Raw genomic sequence first — 21,129 nt, 5'->3', positions numbered from 1 at the left:
GATGGAGCTAATGTTATGAGAGGTTCAGTTAATGGAGTTCAAGCTTTATTTAAAAATAAAGTTCCTCGTGCTTTTTATATTCATTACCATAATCATCGTCTTAATTTAGTTCTTCTAGATGTAGCAAAAAATGTAGATGAAGTAATTTTTTTTTTAATTTTTTACAAGATTTATATAATTTTATATCTGGAACTTCAATTCATTCTAAGTTTATTGAGCTTCAAAAACAAATTTTAAAAATTCCAAAACCAATTGAACTTAAAAGATTATGCCTTACTCGTTGGTTATTTCAAATTCATACATGTCGAGCTGTTAAAGTTATTTTGGAAGTTATACTGTTGTTATTATATAAGATTTCAAATGAAAAAAGTATACGTTCCTCAGAAGCTACTGGTTTACTTAAGAACATAGATTTTAAATTTATATATTTATTACTTTTTTTTAATGATTTACTTTCCGAATTTAGCTTGTTGACCAAATATTTACAAGATAAAAATGCTGATATGGCCAAAACAATTATATTATTGAATTCTCTTAAAGAACATTTTTGTGAAATAAGAAATGATCTAAGTTATCATTCAAAATTATATAGTGCATCCAAATTAATGGCAAATAAATTAAATATAAAACACCCTTCTGCACAAAATAAAGAAAAAAACAGAGTTAAAAAATTACCCAAACATTTGCAAACATTTATAGTTGAAGGTAGTTCATTTGAAAGTTCAGTATTAAGTTCAGAAACTGATTTTCGAAAACACCTTTATTTAATTATTATAGATAAAATCAATGCTAAACTAAGTAAAAGGTTTTCTAATAACGAAGATTTATTGATGGGAATTAGTGTAATGGACCCAAGAAATAGTAATTTTTTGGATAAAAATCTTATTCATCCATTTGCTTTAGCTTATATGTGTGATATTGATTTTTTAAATTCTGAATTAAACATTATTAGAAAATTAATAAAACAATTTGAATTAAAATACCATTCTATAAAAACTATTTTTCAATTTCATAATTTTTTATTGGATTATCAACTAGCATTTTTTGAATTATACAAATTATGTACTATTGCAATTACAATACCTGTATCTTCAGCAGCATGTGAAAGAACTTTTTCATGTATGAAAAGAATTAAATCATATTTGAAAAATTCTATGCTTCACAACAATCTATTAGCTTAAGTATAATTGATATAAAAAAATCTGAAGAAATATCATTAAATATTGAGGATATAATCAATATTTTTGCTGAATGTCATAACAATAGAAGAATTTCATTAAAATAAATTATTTATATTATTATGTATTTTATTGCTGTTTTTAATTAATATTAAAAGTTTTTAAGTGTTCAATTTAATCTTGAAACACAGTTGTTTTTTATTTTATCTTAAAATATTATATTTATATTTTTTTTTTTTTTTTATATATATACAATAAGATATGTTTGTTGAATTGTTTATTAGAATTGGTATTATAACATAATATAATGTTTATTGTCAGTTTAAAATACTCGTAGTTATGTTTTTATAGTTACAGAAACTCAATTGTACTACGATTGATGTCTGATGGTGTAATTGGTATTGAGTGTAATTTTGGGTTAGGGAGTATAAAAATTAAAAAGTGTTTACATGAATATATATTTTGTTAGGAAATTAATACTGTTAATACATGTTTACAAATCATTGTTTTAGTAAGTTTACACGATGAAGTGTGAAAAAAATTGAAAAATTGAAAGTTGACCCTCCCTCTCCCCCTCTGCACAATTTTCTCTCATCACAATTGTGTTATATATATATATCAAGTCAACAATTTGACCCTCCCTAAAAAATTTTGGTCCCAGCCTGGCCCAGCTAGTTTTAAAATTCTATCACCGCCACTGGATAGTTTTAAAAATAGTATCTCAGTTGTTTACACTTGAACATTCAACATACCATACCATTCATGCACACCTGTCAATATGATATATTGCTATTGTCTTTATTTAGATAAATTTAGATTAATAAAAAATTTTGTATATTATTTGTGAAATTATTCCTATGAATAATAATTTTACTATTAAATAACTAATGACAAAATTGAAATAATCACAAAAAATACATACAAAATGATATGTCACATAAAGATTGTAAAATAAAAAATTATTCGGGTTTTGGTTAATTCGGATGTTTTAAAAAAAAAAATCATTCGGGTTATATGCATTTTAGGTGTTTGATTTTTTAAGCGTTTTTAGGAGTGTTACGGGTTCGGGTTAGTTCGGGTGCAAAGCCTTGATTTTTATCAAAATAATTTAAAAAAATAAATATTTTCACGCAGTTTTTTTTAGTGAATTGCTTATTTATCTATAAGCTATTTTAGGTTTATAGAGTATTATATTTCCAGCCCTTATAATAATTTAATGTTTTTTCGTAAAGACAACGCGAATGATTTTAACTGTAATAATATTTGTTCACAGACACCCGGTGTCGTTTGTATGAAAACCAATGGATTGAAACTAATACTCATTAGCTCTTCTCCACCTCAAATGTAGAGCAATATTTATAACGAAAAACTCTTTGTTTTTCAATTTTAAGCTTAAAAGGGTAGCATCGTGTCATTGAGCAGTTTAAAAACAATCGCTGTTCGATTAGACGACACGGGTGACCACATAACGTGGTATACTTTAATACACTGTATCGGTACAATAAATTCGTTTTCAGCATAATGTTTTTGACGCGGTAAAATAGAATCCGACAGTTTTTTATTTGATAGCGAGAGAATTCTAAAAACCACGACGGGTTCTACATTAATTCGTTCATTTCGTAACTCCTTTCACTTCACGCAAAATTGCATAATGTTATTAATCGAAACATTTATCTCGTTTAAAACAGATTAATAAGTACCGAGAAATTGCGTTTTCTTCGAGTATATACTGACATAATTAATTTTATGAATAGCTGTTTCAAAGATCTGTCATGGTTGGAATTTCAGCGTAAACAATTCCCACCAAGTTGTCAAAAGTTTAGTCGGGGAATGTGAAGACTTGTTTACATTATAAAGGTGTTTGAAGTTGTCTCGTTTCCATTGCACCACTTCGTTTACAAATAGTTCGTGATGAATAGAAGCATTAACGCGCCAGTTTTCACCTCGAATTCTACGGTAGAAAATTATTGGGAATTCGTCATTTTCTCCTGGACGTTGTTATACATTGACCTTAACTACATAGCTGGTATTATAGAAATGTACAAGCTTGCAAGGCACGGACATTGACTTACAACCATACGACGAACTGAATACGTTTCAAGTTGCACGAGTTAATTCGTTAGCTTCTCATCTGTCTAATTCATTCAGAGGTAGTCAAGGGTGGGGAGGAGCGGTCATGTCATGACCCCCATACATTTTTAAACCTCCTTAAAAAAAGGATAAAAATGTTAATCGCAGTCCACAATTTGAAACACCACCTCCTCTATACAAATGAAAATTTGTATTCACGCCTGAGCGCGTTAACTTTGTTTTAAACATAAATACATAAATCAAGTGCAATTTATCAATTTTGATCCATTCATTTATTTATTTTTTATTTCGAATTTTGAACAAAATGTTGAGTTGTATTATTGATTTAATTATTATCAATCATCTTTTTAGAATTCGAAATATTATATCAAAACATGCTATGTTCACAATACAAAAAATCATTATTAATTTACGACTACCGTTATGTTATCCATTTGACAAATTTTTTATTACATCAGTCAAATATTTTTAAAATATTTTTATTTCCAATATTATACGCCATTCAATGATATTTCTGAACAATATATTTTGCTCAATAATTAAATAGAGAAAAAAAAACTATCCGAATTCAGTTGCTATGCAAATTTTATCGCCCATTGGAAAAATTTAAGTTTTTAGTAAACTCTTCGTGTAAGTTTTCTTTTTATTTTTACGGATGAATTAATTTGTTTATCATCATGTATTGCATAATAGATTAAATTAACTATTCGCGGTAGTCTCTTAATCATACTACACAACGCGTATTATGTAAAATAAAACTATCATGTTGAAGTTATTCTGATCATAAGCAAACATGCGTGATAGGAAATCAAAATGGAATCTCACTTGATATCATACGTTTGTGTTGGTCCGTACCTATGAATCATAATCATACCAACGAAGTTTCAAATAATCCCACTGATACGGTATATATTATGCTCGTATTATTAACGTGATTTATTTTTTATTATTATTTTTTTTTTTTTATTTAGAAGTGCACAACTTTTAGAAAACAACAGCAAAACGCCACAATACTTAATAATTATTAAATATTTTTTTTTTTTTTTATAAGTATATAATTGTGCAACACACAGTTTGTTTTTTCGTACACACAACACCGATATCGTGGAACGTGTATTCGGTTTTTCGGGTCGTTTTTCATGTTTTCACTCGTCCCCATCGATCTGATCATGCGACACGAGTGTTGCACCGCACGTACGACGGTCTCCTGTCTCTGGGCTGCACGGTGATCGGATATCCACCAACTTTCCTGGTAAACGCGTCGTTCATTTTGATCTTAACGTCCTGCAGCTTCACTGTGGTGTGCACGCTAAAGTTGCGCAGAATTTCTGACACCATCAACTTCATTGATATCATGGCGTACTTCATTCCTAAAACGGGCCAATAAGAGTAATGGTTTTTTAACTGAGTTCCACGGTACTCTACCGCGGTCTTGAAAAAAAAAAACCGGAATCAAATAATAAACTTAAAATAAAGTCTTTGAAAGTTTCTCGTGGTCGAGACATGTGCCGTGAACATTGTACAGAGAATACCGTAGGCGGGAAAAGTTTGAAAACCACCGCTTCAGAGCGTTTCGTTAGACCAATATCCTGAGGAGGCCTTTGGACCCGATAACATCAACCCCTACCGCACTATTATTCCCTCCCGTCAACGTTTTTAAAATGTGTCAGAAACGTACCGACAAATCTGTTGGGCAGCTGATAACGATGCGTAAACCGTAAAGTATATATTTAATATGACTACGATTGATGCGCACTAGATAACCAAAAGCGACATTTAAACGACACAATATTATTCGAAAAAGTTCTGAGTGTTATGCATGTATAAAAATACACATACGATGACCTGTTTGTCAAGCTTACAAAAATCAACATGAAACGAGTTGCAAATAAAACGTAAAGTTCGCTTTGACAATGGTCGGTGATAGCGTCATTATAATCACTTCATCGTTATTTTTTTAGCCTTTCGATAGTTATATCATGTATTCGATACAAAAGGTATGCGAAATTAAAAATTTGCACACTTAATATTTTGTAAAAAAAAAAAAGTACGTCGAAAGACTTATTCGGCCTAAAATTCAATAAGACGTACAATCGATCGACAGTTGTTAGCGTTGTTAAATTTTTTTCGCTAGTGATAAAATTTAATACGGTTGAAGTAAGATTTGGAATCTTCGTTGATTCACGTAAATATTTTATGTTAATTCTTACAACGCATTGATTATTATCCGCGCAAATGCAGATTTTTATAAATAAATGTGTTTCGTCGAGAAGTGAAAAATACTATACAAACTTAATGTGGTTGAGTTAATTATTTTATTAATTCTTGAAATAATGGATCTAAAAAAAAAGCAATATTATACTATACATATTGCACGGTAACTAATAATTCTATATTCTTCTCCTACGTCAATTTATAAGAAGAATAAAAAAATATAAAATAAATCCGTCAACTTCGAGAAGAAAGTTTAAAGACTTCGTGGAAATATTGCAGATTAGTTGCTATTGAAAACTGATCTGTCAACGGATAGTAAAACTACGTAAGTCTTTGTGAAACCACACTTATTTCTTAATCTGTGAACTTTCTCGTGGTTTCACTCCTATCCGATAATCGAAATTGTATAAGTCTCAAGTCTTGACGCGAATTTGGAAATTAACTTCGAAAAACCTTACAGAGGTTGAATGTGGTCAATATTATAAACCGGTGAATTCTATTTCATCTCCGAAACGTCACTGTAATCATTAATAAAACGTTCATCCCTTGTATTTTGGCTTTGGAACAAAAAAAAAATATATGGTTGCGACTCACTTGAATCATTATTATCATATGTCCAAGCGATTCACGAGATGACTGGAAATATCATCGATTCGGAATGCCTATCGAAAATGTATGGTTTTTTTTTATCGTTTACCGATACAACTGTCCACGTGTTTTATATTGCCGTAGGAACCTTTGAACGTGGTGTCACGTGTTATTACCGTCGAAAATGTAAAACGAGGTCCTGTTGCGCCTCGAACATGTAATATTGCAGGGGTGGCCACTAACTTCAACTTTGGGAGCTGAAAATTTATAAAGCTAATTCGAGGCGAGCTACATTGTAAATCTATGTTTAAAAAATTAAGACATATTTTGGCTGCACATCCAAAAGCACCTCCACCGTGCCAATCTTATAACCTAATAACGACTGTAATGATAACGAAACCGACCACAGTAAAAACACTATCTAATGTTTCTAACGATTCTAACAACATTTTATATTTATTAATTTTAGTCCAAATTCGGAATTCAGTAACCACACAAAACTGACTTAAGAGCCGCATGCGGCTCACGAGTCTCGTTGCAGGCCAACCCTGGAATATCGCATCGCGCCCACAAGAACTCCAAAGACTTGAGGGTGAACAATAAACATTCGCACGGGACTATACCACGGCCGCACATTTACACTCACCTATGCATCCCCTCGGGCCTCCGCTGAACGCTATGTAACTGTACTTGTGCCGTTTGGCCACGTTCTCCACGCTAAAGTTTTCCGGGTTGAACACGCCGGGGTTCGGGTACAGGTGTGGGCAGTGGTGCGTGACTATCGGCGATATGGTCACGCTAGCGCCCCTCGGCAGCACGTAGTTGGCTGTGACCGGAAACAAATACACCAGCGGATGAGCGCTACGGCCCTACCGTCCGGTATTGCCATGGACGCAAATGCGGCTTTTGAAATGCGTAAGTTAGGTAGGTGAAATGAGTGTATGTCTTCTGTTCCCCCTAAGGTTAGGCTAACCCTAACCCGTCGACATCTCAGTAAGGGTTTAGCCAGAGCTTGTTTTAACGTGCGTTTGAACATATTTTGCGTAACTCTAAATTAAAAATACGCAGCTCTAATTAAAAAAATGGGCAGTTGTAAATACTATCTATAAATAAAATTTCTCACAATAATAAATTGTATTTATCGACTTCGTGGCCGAGTGCGCAGGTAGAGGGTCCGTCAATCATTAGATTAGGTTTATTAAGACTGTGTTATTGTTATTATTATTATTTTATTACCACAATATTATTGCACGACGGCAGCGGGGTTTATAATAATACACGGAGAATAATATTTTTGAGAGTATGGGGAGAGGGTTGAGTTTTAAGTTTTGTGCACCTTAAAATAAGCCCTAGGTGTAGCCCTCCTGAGATCCTCCTATCCATGTCGGAAGTGCCATTCGAGAAAAACGAACGAGGTGTGCGCTCACAATATTTTGCAAATATTATTCAAAACGAGTCTAGCTATTTTTCATTTCTATTTCAGGCTTTTATCTTAGTCTTTAAGATAAAATTATCAACTTTTTTTTTTTTTATTTCGAAATGGTTCGAAATTACAATTGCTACGTTAGATAAAAATCAACCGAAAGAGGGACGTTAGTCTCGTTAAATTTTTCATCACCTTACAAAAAACTAAAATTGCATCTCAGATTTACGTCCATGGCTACCGTTCAGTCATCCGATACTCACAGACCCTGATGTCCTCGGCTAGCTGCCTAGTAAACACTGATATAATCGGGTACATCCTTAACGTCTCTTTGATCACCTGCTCCAGGTACACCAGGTTGGTCGTGTCCTCGGGAGTCATCTCGCGGTCGCTATCGCCCACCACATTGTATATCTCGTCGTAGACCTCGTCCTGCGAAAGGACAAATGTTTTTTTTTTTTTTTTTGTTTTTTCGAATCAATCAGTCGCCTCGCATAGGTGTGCTTGCCACGAAACGAGACAACAATAATATTAATACGAGGTTATCGTACTTGTATATCTTGGTGCATGGCCAACATCAGGAGGCAGAAACATTCGGTCGTAGCATTGGTGTCACTGCCCTTTGAAACACACGCGCGAATACAGTGTACCACGAGCGAGATTATTAAATCATTCGTTACAAAAAAAATATAATATTGATTATCTTCCCCCTCCCCGTCACTCACTATTCTTACAGCTGTAATACAACGACGTACCTTGTATTAGTTCTTGTTAATTTTAGTTCACAAATTTATTCTCAATAGTTTGCAATCTATAGTGCTATATAATCTCATTACTAATTGACTTTCTAACCATTACTGTACAGAGATATCGCATACAAACCATCCTACATCTACATCCTAATTTATATTTCATTATTACGTCATATTTCATAACATACTTATATGGATGTTTTTACGATTGTTGAGATAAAGCTAATATAGATTTAAAAGTTTAAACAAATAATTATTTTACTGTATTTGTGGTTTTCATATATTATACATCCGTAATTTTTAACCATGCACAAAATCCGTCCGAGTCAAAAAAAACGTTTTCCGACGAGCTCTAAAAAGTTCGGTTAGTATTATTAGTACGATGAACGTCCATTCAATTTTCTGTTTTTAAACAATTAAAAACAATTGTTGTCAAAACTCGTGTTTGGAGCAAAATTAAGATTAACACATTTTCCCAACGGGTAAGACATCGTTTTGGTAAACCATTTTAACGACCCAAAGATATTTTTTATTGAATTTAAACTAGATGAAATTTTGAAAAAGCTGTAAAAAGTGTTTTTTCGGTATGAATAATTTACTCGCCAATTCGCCATGGTGTCATCACTACTCGTATAATCGAAAATTATAAACAAATTGAAAATTCTGACTACCACGAAGCACAAAAACTCCCATTATTTCCAACGGGTCCCAGACCCTTCTTCGTTTAAGGAATTTTTAATTTGCTAAAAAGTGTATTCTATCGAATACGAAAAAATGCAATATAGTAAAAACTTAAAAATTAATGCACCAGCGGTAATCGAGTTTTTTAAGTAGTTTTTACGAGATAAAATATTGCACGGGGGAGAATAAAAAACGTCGGAGATCGAGCCTACCGACCGGGTTATTCGAATACACAACGGTACCAGGGTTACATGAATACTGGCAAGCGGAGCGTAATGCCAATCGATAGCGGAAAGAATATGTGCAGTTACGTTGCACTGTAAAAGAAAAATTGTCATTCTAAAACGATCGTGTTTTTACCATCGTCATGGTACATTTTTGTTTACAACTGGACAGATCGTATGAATAAAACCTAACGGAATTCGCATACAAATTATAATTATAATATAACACGAATCGTCGTATGAGAAAACGGTTTCGAGTTGTGTTTATTACCGCGAACATCATTGTAATAACTTCATCCCGGACGTTAGCGTCGGTGAAATCGGGATCGTTTTCGCTGGCCTCCAACAGTGTGTCGATGAATGTTTTGAATTTGTTTTCTGAAAACAAAAAAGTTAAAACGAAAAGTGAACACTAACCGTCCCCATATAACATAGCGTTCACGCATGACTTCTGAGTCTCCGTACTCGTTTCGATCGGGAACTCTTCGGGAGGATTCGATTTCGACGTTTTCATTTTTGCGCGGAAGTCGATCCTTTTCTCGTCGATCAGCTACATCAAAAACACGGACCATTATTATTAAATCGAATGATAACCGTCGGAATATATACGAATATACATTTCGCTTTCCCCTCACCTGCAACGGGAGTCTATTGATCATGTGGAGCTTGGTGCCGAGACCGCTCAAAAACTTGTATACCGAAAACGTCACGCTGGGATACAAGTACGGTCTGTTGACGGTCTTCACGAGTTGGTCAGCGATTCTGAAACCTTATGATGTTCATACAATCCGAACGGCAACACATCGTCGCGGCATAATACTTACGTGGTCATCAGGTCTAAGAATTCGGTTTTGTTGTGTTTTTCGTTTATGCGGTAATCCATTGCGGTTTCTAAAAAAACAACACAAAAGGCAGCCGTGAGATTGACGGTTTTTATTCCGTCCTTACTGTAAAATAATGGGCAAAGGATTGGAGAAATAGAAACGAAAACCATTCGATTATATCGAAACAATATTGAGCCCAGATAAAGATGGTATACTAAAAATCTATTTATAAGTAGATAAAGATAAAAATAAGCTCAAATAATATTATCTTTATAAAAATTAAAAGATAATCATAATTTATCTACATAAAAAGCGGGTAATTTTTAAAAAAAACAACGTTTTTATATTAAATTTACTATAAAAAAAAATCATTAGAACTATCATGTGTAAAACATTATGTATTTGTGTGAGGCGTTTGAAATGTATCTTGATTTTATAATGTTTTTTATGTTTAGAATAAAAAATTTAAATAAATATTTGCTAATATCTATTTATTTCTGAATTTAAGCGTTAACTAACGTGGTATGAAACGACGGCACAACCGATTGTGCTGGAAAAACACTATCTGTCAAAAATATGTGATTTGCACGGTGTACCATCGTAAAAAAACAGTCTTTTTAAAATAAACCACATAACATATTTTTATGATTAAAACGCACTTTTTTATTAGCAAATTTATTAATTTAATTTTAAATCAATATCAAAAATATAAATAAAGATATATTGGTTACAACAAGGGAAATACAACGATAACTCAGATTATAATCAATAAATTGTTATCATAAATATAAATAAATACTTTACAATACGATTGTATATATTCTTTTTTTTTTTGTTCAACGATTATTGTGAACTATTTATTTAAATTTAAATTACCTTTATTACTTATTTCTTTTTTAACAATCGGTGTAGTTTTCAAAAAAATGTCAGTCGTTAAGTATCAAAATAATTATTAACTCCATTTTAAATTAAAATACTAAGTTATTGGTATATTCATAATTCATTAATAAGGAGAGACGACCACTAATAATTATTATTTAAAAGCTAATAATTTTTATAAATCTAATTGTTTGAAAGAAAATGTTAAAACATACTTTTTTATGGCTAAGAAAATGTCCAGTTAAAACTATCTGGCATTGTATGACTTTAGAACAAAGTAGTATTTTTTAATTCTTTTTTATCGGCATAAGATATAGCCACCAAAAAACGTTTCATATTTTACAACTGTCATTAATTTAGTAAACATTACGGACAACAATGTCGTGACAGAGTGACGAACGGTTATTGGTGGTGGATAGCTTATCCGTTCGGCCGTTTAGCGCGTCACGTTATATTACAATTTATTAAAATTAAAATAAATCGCTTCGCGTGTAGCAGTGTTATTCAATTCGTTAAACCCGGATGTACGTAATCGAAGGATTTATTGTCAAAAATATTTTAAGTTTTACCAAGAAACAGTAGATTACAACGGCAACGATTGTTAATTGTTATCCATTACCTAAAAAACTATTATTGTCATTATTTTATGGTTATTCTTGATGAATCCCTTAGATATATAATAAATATACATAAATAAATCTGTGGTAAATAATAGTTAAATTTGGTCGTTATTCATTTGGATATAAATATTCGTCGAAATCTGGGAGAACATATTAGATACCTTTTCAATCGTATTAATTTTAATAACTAGTTTTCATTATTGAATATTTTCGTAATTACAATTAAATAATTTACATCAAAAAAATAAATATGTCTATATCTAGATTAATAAAAAATTATAACGTTTAAATTTCCATATGGATATAATAATAATAGATAGTTAATATTTTCATCTAGACAAGTCTTAACGCTGTATCGCAATGATCATAATAATATCGCATTTAAAGTTGACCACCCTCAGTGTCACTATAAACCAGTCGTGGATGCTTTAAAAGCTCGATTCAAGTGAAAATAACCTACTGAATAGGGATCAATTACTTTTTGCTTAATCTACTCCAAGATAAGGTTGACTCATCCCGGATCCTTGAGCTTATAAGATTGCGTGTTCGAAACGACCACAGCGGAATTCCGTGAATCGTTTCGCCTTCCGATCAACCGTCTTAACCCGTGATACCCGATTGAGTACGATTATTATCGGCCGATCTTTTTGACGACCCGGTTGAGCACGGTAAAAAAAAAATATTGTGTATAACGTTGTCAGATTTTTACTAGTATGTATTGTATTGTATGTTGATTATCAATAGGCAGCTATTAGTATTATATTAAACTATTAGTCGAAAAAAATGTCGCTATCGATTAATGGGTACCACGGAAGTTTAAAATAATTTTGATAGATAGGAAACCAGAATTTTATCTACAACGATTGAACTTTTATTGTATATACCTACGTTGTAAATAATAGCCAGTCCGTTCTGTTTTCTCGTGTGCTCGTGTTGTATTCCTAAATAACGTGTATTTTACAAATTGAAATGGAAAACAATGAAATAAAAAGTATTTTGTCCGAGAGAGGCAAAGAGTTAGCCAATGTTGGAGCTTTCAAGTATAGGTTTATTGGGATTAGAAAAAATGGTAAATTATTGAAATTATATTCTACAAAGCGTACAAAGCGGCAAAATCGCACCCATTTTCGCGCTCAATCGTGTAGTTTTTGGGGTGTTTTTTTTTTTTGGTTTCTATTGTTTGATTGCAACCGTGCTCAGTCGGGTTACGAAAAAGATCAATCGTGCTCAGTCGGGTTCCAACCGTCTCAAACAATCCCTCGGTCAGAGCTATGCATTCTTCGTACGATAACTATTTTGTCATTCGGCCTCAACAATACATATTTGCTACAATAATTGTATTCCCCGTTTCATTATATTTTATTGCGGCCATAACCGTACTGCAAGTATATCGTTTATATTAATTGTTTCGGGTTCGTTGTTTTTAAATTAATTTACCATTTTCAGGTGTATCAAAACGCGTTAATACGTAGGCGCGGGAATAACATCACGCACTTACCGTGAACAAAGTGTCATACGATTGAAAACAAACGAAACGTAAATGACCGTGATTATACTTACGGCATATGGTATCGAAAGTGGTCGAGATAATGTAGTCCCAGAGGTCAAACGGCTGTGTTGAGTCGACATTTTTTCGAAGGTTTTCCACCAGTATTTTATTCTTCTCGTTAAACACCGGGTACAGCTGCTCCAAGAACTTTACGTTGAACGCGTACGATATTATGCGACGGTGTTTTCGCCATCTATCCACTGTAAACGACGGTAAATCGAAATCACAAACATTATGTCTAGTAACAGGTTCGAGCGTACGGCTCAGGGTTGGTTGATCTAAAATCGTTCGTTTTATTGTGCACTGATAATAAACGCGATTTGAAGATCCATGGGAAAAAACAAATATCAGCACGGTATACGTTTTACACAAAAATAGTTGAACGTATAGTTTATTTATGTGGTTAAAATATTTGGATGGAATTTGTTTGAAATATGGAATCAATGCGTTCAGCTTACGCTTACTATGCTGAAAATATGATACCATGTCCATATATATACGAGTATCTCCATTATAACCGGACATTTGCAATTTTTATATAAAAAAAACTTGATTTTCATTAAATGTAATTCTTTATCCGTTAATTTTACTAATCTAAAATGATATTTATCATTATCATTACAGTATTGTTCAATACAAGTACATTAATATAAACGATAAGTTCGTCCGTCGACTTTATTGTTCACCCAGTCCCGAACGACTATCGCAATATTTTCACAATTTTTTGACTTAAAAATGTTAAGAAAATATCCATGGTACGGTTCACAGATTACATTGTACTTGCCATCGTTTCGGAACAGAGCGTGTAATTGAGCACCGCTAAAGATATTTGCTCAGCACTTTGCAGCACGTAAAAACGTGTAAATCTTATATAAATACCTGAAGCCGTCAGCAAGCCTTCGCCGAGCAAACTCTTCAGGAACGAGTATAGTTGACCTTTTTCCAGCGCCCGCGAATTATTCAATACAATCTTAAAATCATATTATTTACATTAATGTCATTATTATAATAATATGTTAGACATTTTTAGACGAGTGCCGCCTACGTACAAGTAAACAAATACAAGTATAACATTCCTAAACGCATTATAAACTGTGCATTTGTGATCACTATAGTTATTATAAAAAGAATAATAATCATATATAATATATAATAATATATAATAATATATAAAAAGAATCCATAAAATATTATATGATATTTTTTACAATATCAAAATATAATTAACAACATATAAAATTAAAAATTAAATATCTCGCTCAAAGTGTTGTTATTTAATATATGTAATTATTTACTGTTTGGGTTTAAAAATCATTATCAGGTCTAAAAAATGCGCACGGCGAGTATTAACCACAATACAATTTAAATTTTTGTTTTTTTTTTTTTTTTTTACATATTTGTGTTGTTACGGCACCACGCTCTTTTCACCCGACACACACGTCAAAATCATAACGTAAAGTTTCCGATACCATATGGCAAGTTCGATTTTGATTTTTTTTTTTTTTACCGATAATAAATATTACCGAATTTATATTACGCCAATCTACCTATCAAATTTTAAAGAAGACAATTACTGAAAGGATTTGACACGAAAATGTTCACGCACAAACAAGTTCACCGTACAATAGATAGTTAAATTCTTATGCGAACGTTTGTAACGTTTTTGTATGAGGCAAGTTATCTATAATATCTATTCCAATCATCAAAATGATTTAAATGCTAATTTTTTTCGGTTCATAATAAAATGTATACGATACATATGTAAAGTAAAATATCACGGTAGTGAGTGAAGACTCGAGTACTTGGATACAGAATGGAATTCAAGAGTTCAAATCACAGAAGGCTCAAATTTTAGTCGTATAATACTTGAATTATTTACAAACGATTATCCGTCAGTACCCAACAAACATACTCAAATCACGTTGGGGGGGAGGGGGGCACTATGAAAACGTCGAGCGACCGATATATATAATGAAGTTAAAAAAAAATATTCCCTCCTCCCGGGAAACGCAAATGGTGATTGAGAAAATATGCGTGAAAAAATTATCCTATGCGCGCGTTCCCGACAATATCCCATTGTCGTGATTGAAACACAATAATGTTCGTTATATTCGAGCGTTTATCCACGTAATATTCTTACAGCGAGCTTATCATAAGTTTCCCATCTCGTATTTGTTCATGGCGACGTCGCAACACATCGATCGGCACGACAAATCGAGTACGACTTGTAAAGCAACCGTTGGATTCCGACGACGTCTGCGGGCGTATATTATGCGCTCGAATTCCACGTTGTAAATCGTTTTTAATTTACAAAGGTAACTTCTTTTAACCAGTAGACGTTAGTACGCGTCTCGTACGCTTTCGGTTTTCCAGACACGCCCGACTGTTTAATACAGGAGTGGAGTAAGCAGGAGTCAACGAAACCGATCCAGTTCGTCGCCAATCAACTTGAAAATATTACACGACTACCCGTAATCGACACGATGATGAAACGGACACGTGCACGTATGTATCGCGAATTTATCGGTCCCTAGTGGCAAACGTGCCATTATTGTATTTCTGTACAACGCACCGGTTGTCGATGTTAAAGCATGTTGTTGGTTAAAAATCGTTTGTTGAACGCAGAACCCGAATTGCGAATTCAAATCGATAGTCAAACATTTTTGTCGGTTTTTCCGTCACGATCTGGTTTCGACTTAGGACCCCGGCCTGAGGCGAATCGATTTGAAATTCGACATGTTTCGCGTCAAACTGAAAAACATTCGCCCTACCCTTCGGGTCGGAGTTTGGATGACGCGTAACCCGTGCACGGTCCGTGTTTTAGACTCCGACTATATGTACGCAAACCACTTGTTCGTCGCATAACACTGGCCGACCCAACATTGGCTGCCACGCACACGACGCAAATCTAATTGATCTTACCTATCAGTGATACTGTGTACGCTGGATGTTTGTGGCTCTGTCGCGATTCGGTCAAGATGATCGTTGTTTTTCGCACATTACTTATAATTTATTATTCGTGTTATTTTTAACACACCGCGTCCGCTGGCCCGATACTGCGCGCGTTCGATCTTCGTACGATGAAAATCGAAGATAAGAAATACGCCGTACGAGAAACGACCACAGCTGCTCGACCGTGTAAATACCGGGCGCGATAGCTTTGCGGCACTCGTCGTGGTCCGGACCGATCGGTAAACGGCTAACCAGTCCAGCGCGTAAGTTCAACAATGCCCTAAAGCGCTGAAACGAAAAATCGAGAATTCTTTTCGGACTTATCCGTCCGTCGACTTTCGTGGCATCAGCACTCGCGTAGTCAATAAAACGAAAACGATTTCGTTCCTATCGATTTTCCGAACACGAAAGTTGATTTCGAAAATCAAAATGTTCAGACATCGACTGCAACAAATGAAAACGATTTTTTTTTTCGATTTTCTACAACTTCCGTACTCTCGACAGTTGCTGTTTTTTTTTTTTTTTTTGACGTACACAGTTGCACGATTCTGATCGGTGTAACCGAACACGCGAAGATCAGTATATAACATTACGGAGTCGGTTTTATTATTTGTGTTGCACACGCAATGTGCAATAAAAACGGGGAAAAAAAACTTAAATGCCAAATAATTTATTCATCATGAATCCAATTTGCTTAGCGAAAAAACATACCGAAAATATATCGCTTTCGCTCAGTGGCGTAAACTTTATGTCCCGGTGGGTCGCATTTATAGTAACCCCCAAACAAGGTTTTTTTAACGAGAAAAATGTGCTGTAGAATAAATAAATCAAAATTTAAAAGGTAACGAGAAAAAACTGGTCGAATAATGGTTTTCATATTTATTTTACAAATAATATTAATGTACGACAACTCCGTTGCAATAGATAAATAACCGTACAAACATAATATCATCGAACGAGTACGATACGAACTAAATAAAAATACGATACGATTGCGAAAAACGAAAGCATTATTTTCTCACGTTCGAAATACGATATTTGTACTGTTTACTAAACGCTTAAGTTATAAACTTAAAACCTCAACATTTATGATGTTCAAGATAATTTGTGTATTATTCATAGTGTCCGAAAATCAATTATTTACAATGTAAAGACAATGTAAAGCTGCGTCCACACCTAATAAAAAATTAAAAAACATTTGTCGACCGTTTGTTTGATGTAGACGTGTTTCCAAACCAATTTGTTTGTCAATAATCTAAATGAAAATTTTCATGAATATTTTGAATGTTTGTACTTGTATACTGATGTACATTTATATAAACAATTATAAATTTACTTATAAGTAATTAAAATAGTTTTAAATAATAATATTTATTTAAAAAATATATTAAGTATAAAATATATTTGAATAAGGTATTATTATTTATATATATTATAGGGGACGGTGAGACAAGACGAAGATATGAGGCAAGATGTGGTTTATTTGGATTTTTGATATTACATGAAAAATCTGTCAACACCTTTTCAATTAGAATTAATCGAGTTGAAAACGAATTTTTTTTTTTTGTTCCGGTGAATTTCGAAATATGGAACAAAATAATATTTCACAATCTTATGTAAAAGTTTCAGAAATTATACAATGCAAATAGCGTCTAGACTCAACGAATATAATATGTGAACAAAAGTATTTTTTTTAAATGAAATTCAGTTAACGGATCGTGATTGACAAAAGAGCACGTCCATTAAATGTTATCAATCCGAACTACAACATTCCACACATTACTTTAATTGAGAACGAAATACAATCTCCAATTTCACATTAAAAATAAACATGAATGATCTTTACATAATTTTAAGTACTGCTATAATTACAATTGTTATTAATGCATTTTTAGAACTTATGGTACACTTAAAAAATTTTACAAATTAATTTATAGAAACGTTATTTGAAACATTTGAAAATTTTTTTTTTCTTTGAAATATTATATTTTATTTTAGAAACTTGTATAAGGGGTTATAACTTTACGAGCGCCACATACTGTATCCTGACTAAACTTCGGTTCCGCGATGCAAAACAGTAAATAATTTCCATCAGGTATAATAAGAATATAATATACGGTCTATTCGTCCGTACCTTATATCGCTTTCATAACACAATAATTTCGACTACAGTTTGAATAATTTTTTATATTTCCTATTCACATCACAAAATGTGTACAAAGATATTATTATTATTATTATTATTATTATTATTATTATTATTATTATTACTAGTAGTATTATTAGTATTGTTATTATTACTCTACACATGACGTACTTGTATATCCTCGGGTTTGACGACGCTAACGTAATGTATTGGACCTATCCACGTCCCCACTGGCTCGTAGTTGTATTGTTCCGCGTTCTCTTTGAGTTTCGCTATCGTCTCTGTACGGGAAACAAAACGGGAAAAACTAGGATGAAAAACGGAACAGCAACGCTCGAAGTCTCCAGAGAATCTTCCAGCGTTTCGACGTCACAACTTATGTATAATGTTTTACACGATTGTTTTTAGTCCTCTTACCATCGTACGAGTGCGTGAACATGGAAGTCGTGCCGAAGAACGGATAGGACGGAGGCCCCGGCAGTTTTCCGGCCAGGTCTAGGAAATATCTGTGTTTCCATCTCCAGTGAAACCACGCGGCCAACAGCAGAACGATCGCCGCGTAGATCGTCGACTCCAACGGTAACGGGTTGCCGTTCATCTGAAACGGTAAAACCACTTTCGTCATTCAAGCTCAATTTCGACGAGACCGTTTGCGTTCGAACTGTTGTTATACTTTTCGCAAAAGCGTTTGAATGAAATTGTTCGGACGTTACATGAAATGTGGATTCAACACGTTATGTTATACTCAGTAACGGATCCACATGGGTGGTGGTTAACCCCCTCCCCAAATCAGGAAAAATATATATTAAATATCAATAATTTTATGAATTAAGAAAAATATTTTTTTTTTTTTAAAGTACGAGGAAAGTATATAATTTGTATTTTTATTCATACAAGAAAATAGTAGTCTTAGATTTAAATGAATGTATTATATTACTTACTCATATCTTAATTCATTATCAATCACTGATTGCAATGTTAAAAAAAATATCCCAAGGGAAAACATTTTTCAACCCCCCCCCCCTAAAAAATAAAATCCTGGATCCACCACTGGTTATACAGTTCCTAATACTTCGTTCGGAGCGTCAAAATGTGAGAAACGTGCATTGCTATTAACTCTTTGACGAACCATAGCCGTCCGATCAGGTTCGCAATTTTTGATATGCCGTCAGACGCAACGAAAACAATTAACAATTATGAAATAATTAAAAATATTAAGCTCTTCGAAGAGTGTACGTTTTTCCAGACTTATTTAATTGAACATAGTAAATTTGTTTTTTTTTAAATAAAAACAACAAACCTCGAATATGAAATATTTGAAAATTCTTCCAAACACTAGAATATGGTATCTTGTTGAAACGCGATTCAATTAACTGTTTACGTGATTTACGTTGGACCTCACACAAAACTATTGTTATAGAAAATAAAATACAATTAGCTAACCAAAACAAATATTTTATATTCCCAGGATACCAACTCCTCGGTGTACTACGTATTTGTGTACAAAAATATTATATTTTTATATTTACCATTTTATGATTCGTGAAATAAATTCAATCGTAATTCCTTATACTACATGATGCTTTTAAGACCTTATCAACGTTTATTTTATCCCGTTATTCGAACAATATAACATCATAAACGCAAATCGTTTAAATATGTTTATAAATTCCATATTAAATATACGCGTTGAAAAAAAATGTATTTCTTTTAAATAATTTATGCACGTATATATAATAATGTATAATATAATTTTGTAATTATATATATTATAAACGCTACACGAGAATAATATTATACGTGAATATTCGAATTTTATTGCAGTAATAAAACGCGAGGTTTTAGATATTATAATATTATAAGTCAACAAAAAAGTAATTATTAAGTACTAATATTTAAATAACACTCCTGGTACAAAATAACTTATTTTATCGGAAGAATACATTTACTCTACAACATTTTAGCTGTTAAGGGTATTGTTTTCAAATTTTATGGATGAATTATGGACAACAATATCGAATTCGGTTACGACATCCGGAGTTATGATACCTTTCTTTACTGCACTCGAATAAAAGTTTAAATAAAAGAAAACTTCATTGTACTTTTCTAGTGGTACTCATAATATTATAATCGTCTACAGAACTTAAAGTAACAACGTATTTCGATAATACTGTTTGTACATGGCGATTCTTTTAACGTCAAAAACTTTTATTGTACTATTCAGCAAATGCCTTACGTTAAACCAATCTCCTTCCACCCCCCCCCCCCCCCCCCCCCCCCCCCCCCCCTTCCACCCCAAATATCCATGTAGATATGAAATATTAAAATTAAAAACAATATAATTAAAAACGTTTTCAAATTTATATAGACTTTACTGTTTTAAAACATTTTTACTTTACGCTTTAAGCTTTAAATATACCTGTATATATATATATATATATAATAGAATATCATGAGAATAATTCATAGTATCGCATTGAAAATGAAGCGCTCGCTGTTGCAGTACAACATTACGGAAAACAATATTCGACGATCGTTTTCGAACACAAATGGTATTTCGATGACAATCAATGCCGTTCGGCAAAAACGAATAATTGATGAGAATAACATATGATAACGTACGCCTCCAACGTGTCGTGTGTTTAGAGAATTACATGTGCGATGTTATAATTACGTATTATTATGTTTAGTTACTTACAGTGCGTGGTTTTGTGTCGACCTGTCACCGTTATTCAATATACTGATGCACTCGAGCCGTTTCAGGACATTTCTATAGTCCCGACGGATAAACGTCCGAGGATGACAATGAGATTTGACGTCCGTCGAAATATTTTATGCCCATAGATATTACACTGCGCTCCGGCCGTGAACGCGATTCGAGACGGAAAACATAATCATTGTAATCGTTTTTCTTTACGTCGCGATTGTTTGACCGACGTGAACGGTGCCGATGGTGGCGGGCGGCGTTTGGGAATTAAAATGTCATTAAAATCCATTATTGAGTGGCT

At 33.0% G+C, this 21,129-nt stretch overlaps 1 protein-coding gene across 1 annotated transcript; it reads right to left on the bottom strand.

The window, feature by feature from the left end:
* Positions 1–4,313: 4,313 nt before the first annotated feature.
* On the bottom strand, positions 4,314–20,911 carry LOC112683460 (cytochrome P450 4C1-like). Its single transcript, XM_025554511.1, has 13 exons — positions 20,820–20,911; positions 18,539–18,719; positions 18,293–18,402; positions 13,903–13,993; positions 13,035–13,223; positions 9,976–10,042; positions 9,787–9,913; positions 9,617–9,701; positions 9,423–9,529; positions 8,046–8,114; positions 7,758–7,926; positions 6,718–6,897; positions 4,314–4,639 (listed from the first exon to the last, which is right to left on the bottom strand). The coding sequence occupies exons 2-13, from the start codon at positions 18,717–18,719 to the stop codon at positions 4,437–4,439; spliced, it is 1,578 nt and encodes a 525-aa protein (XP_025410296.1). The 5' UTR covers positions 20,820–20,911; the 3' UTR covers positions 4,314–4,436.
* Between the last annotated feature and the right edge of the window lie 218 nt (positions 20,912–21,129).

Source organism: Sipha flava, unplaced genomic scaffold, assembly GCF_003268045.1.
Source record: "Sipha flava isolate LNK unplaced genomic scaffold, YSA_version1 226_pilon_pilon, whole genome shotgun sequence".
Classification (NCBI taxonomy): Eukaryota; Metazoa; Arthropoda; class Insecta; order Hemiptera; family Aphididae; genus Sipha; species Sipha flava.
Note: the sequence above shows the minus strand (reverse complement) of the source record. Positions and strands in the feature narration are given on the sequence as shown.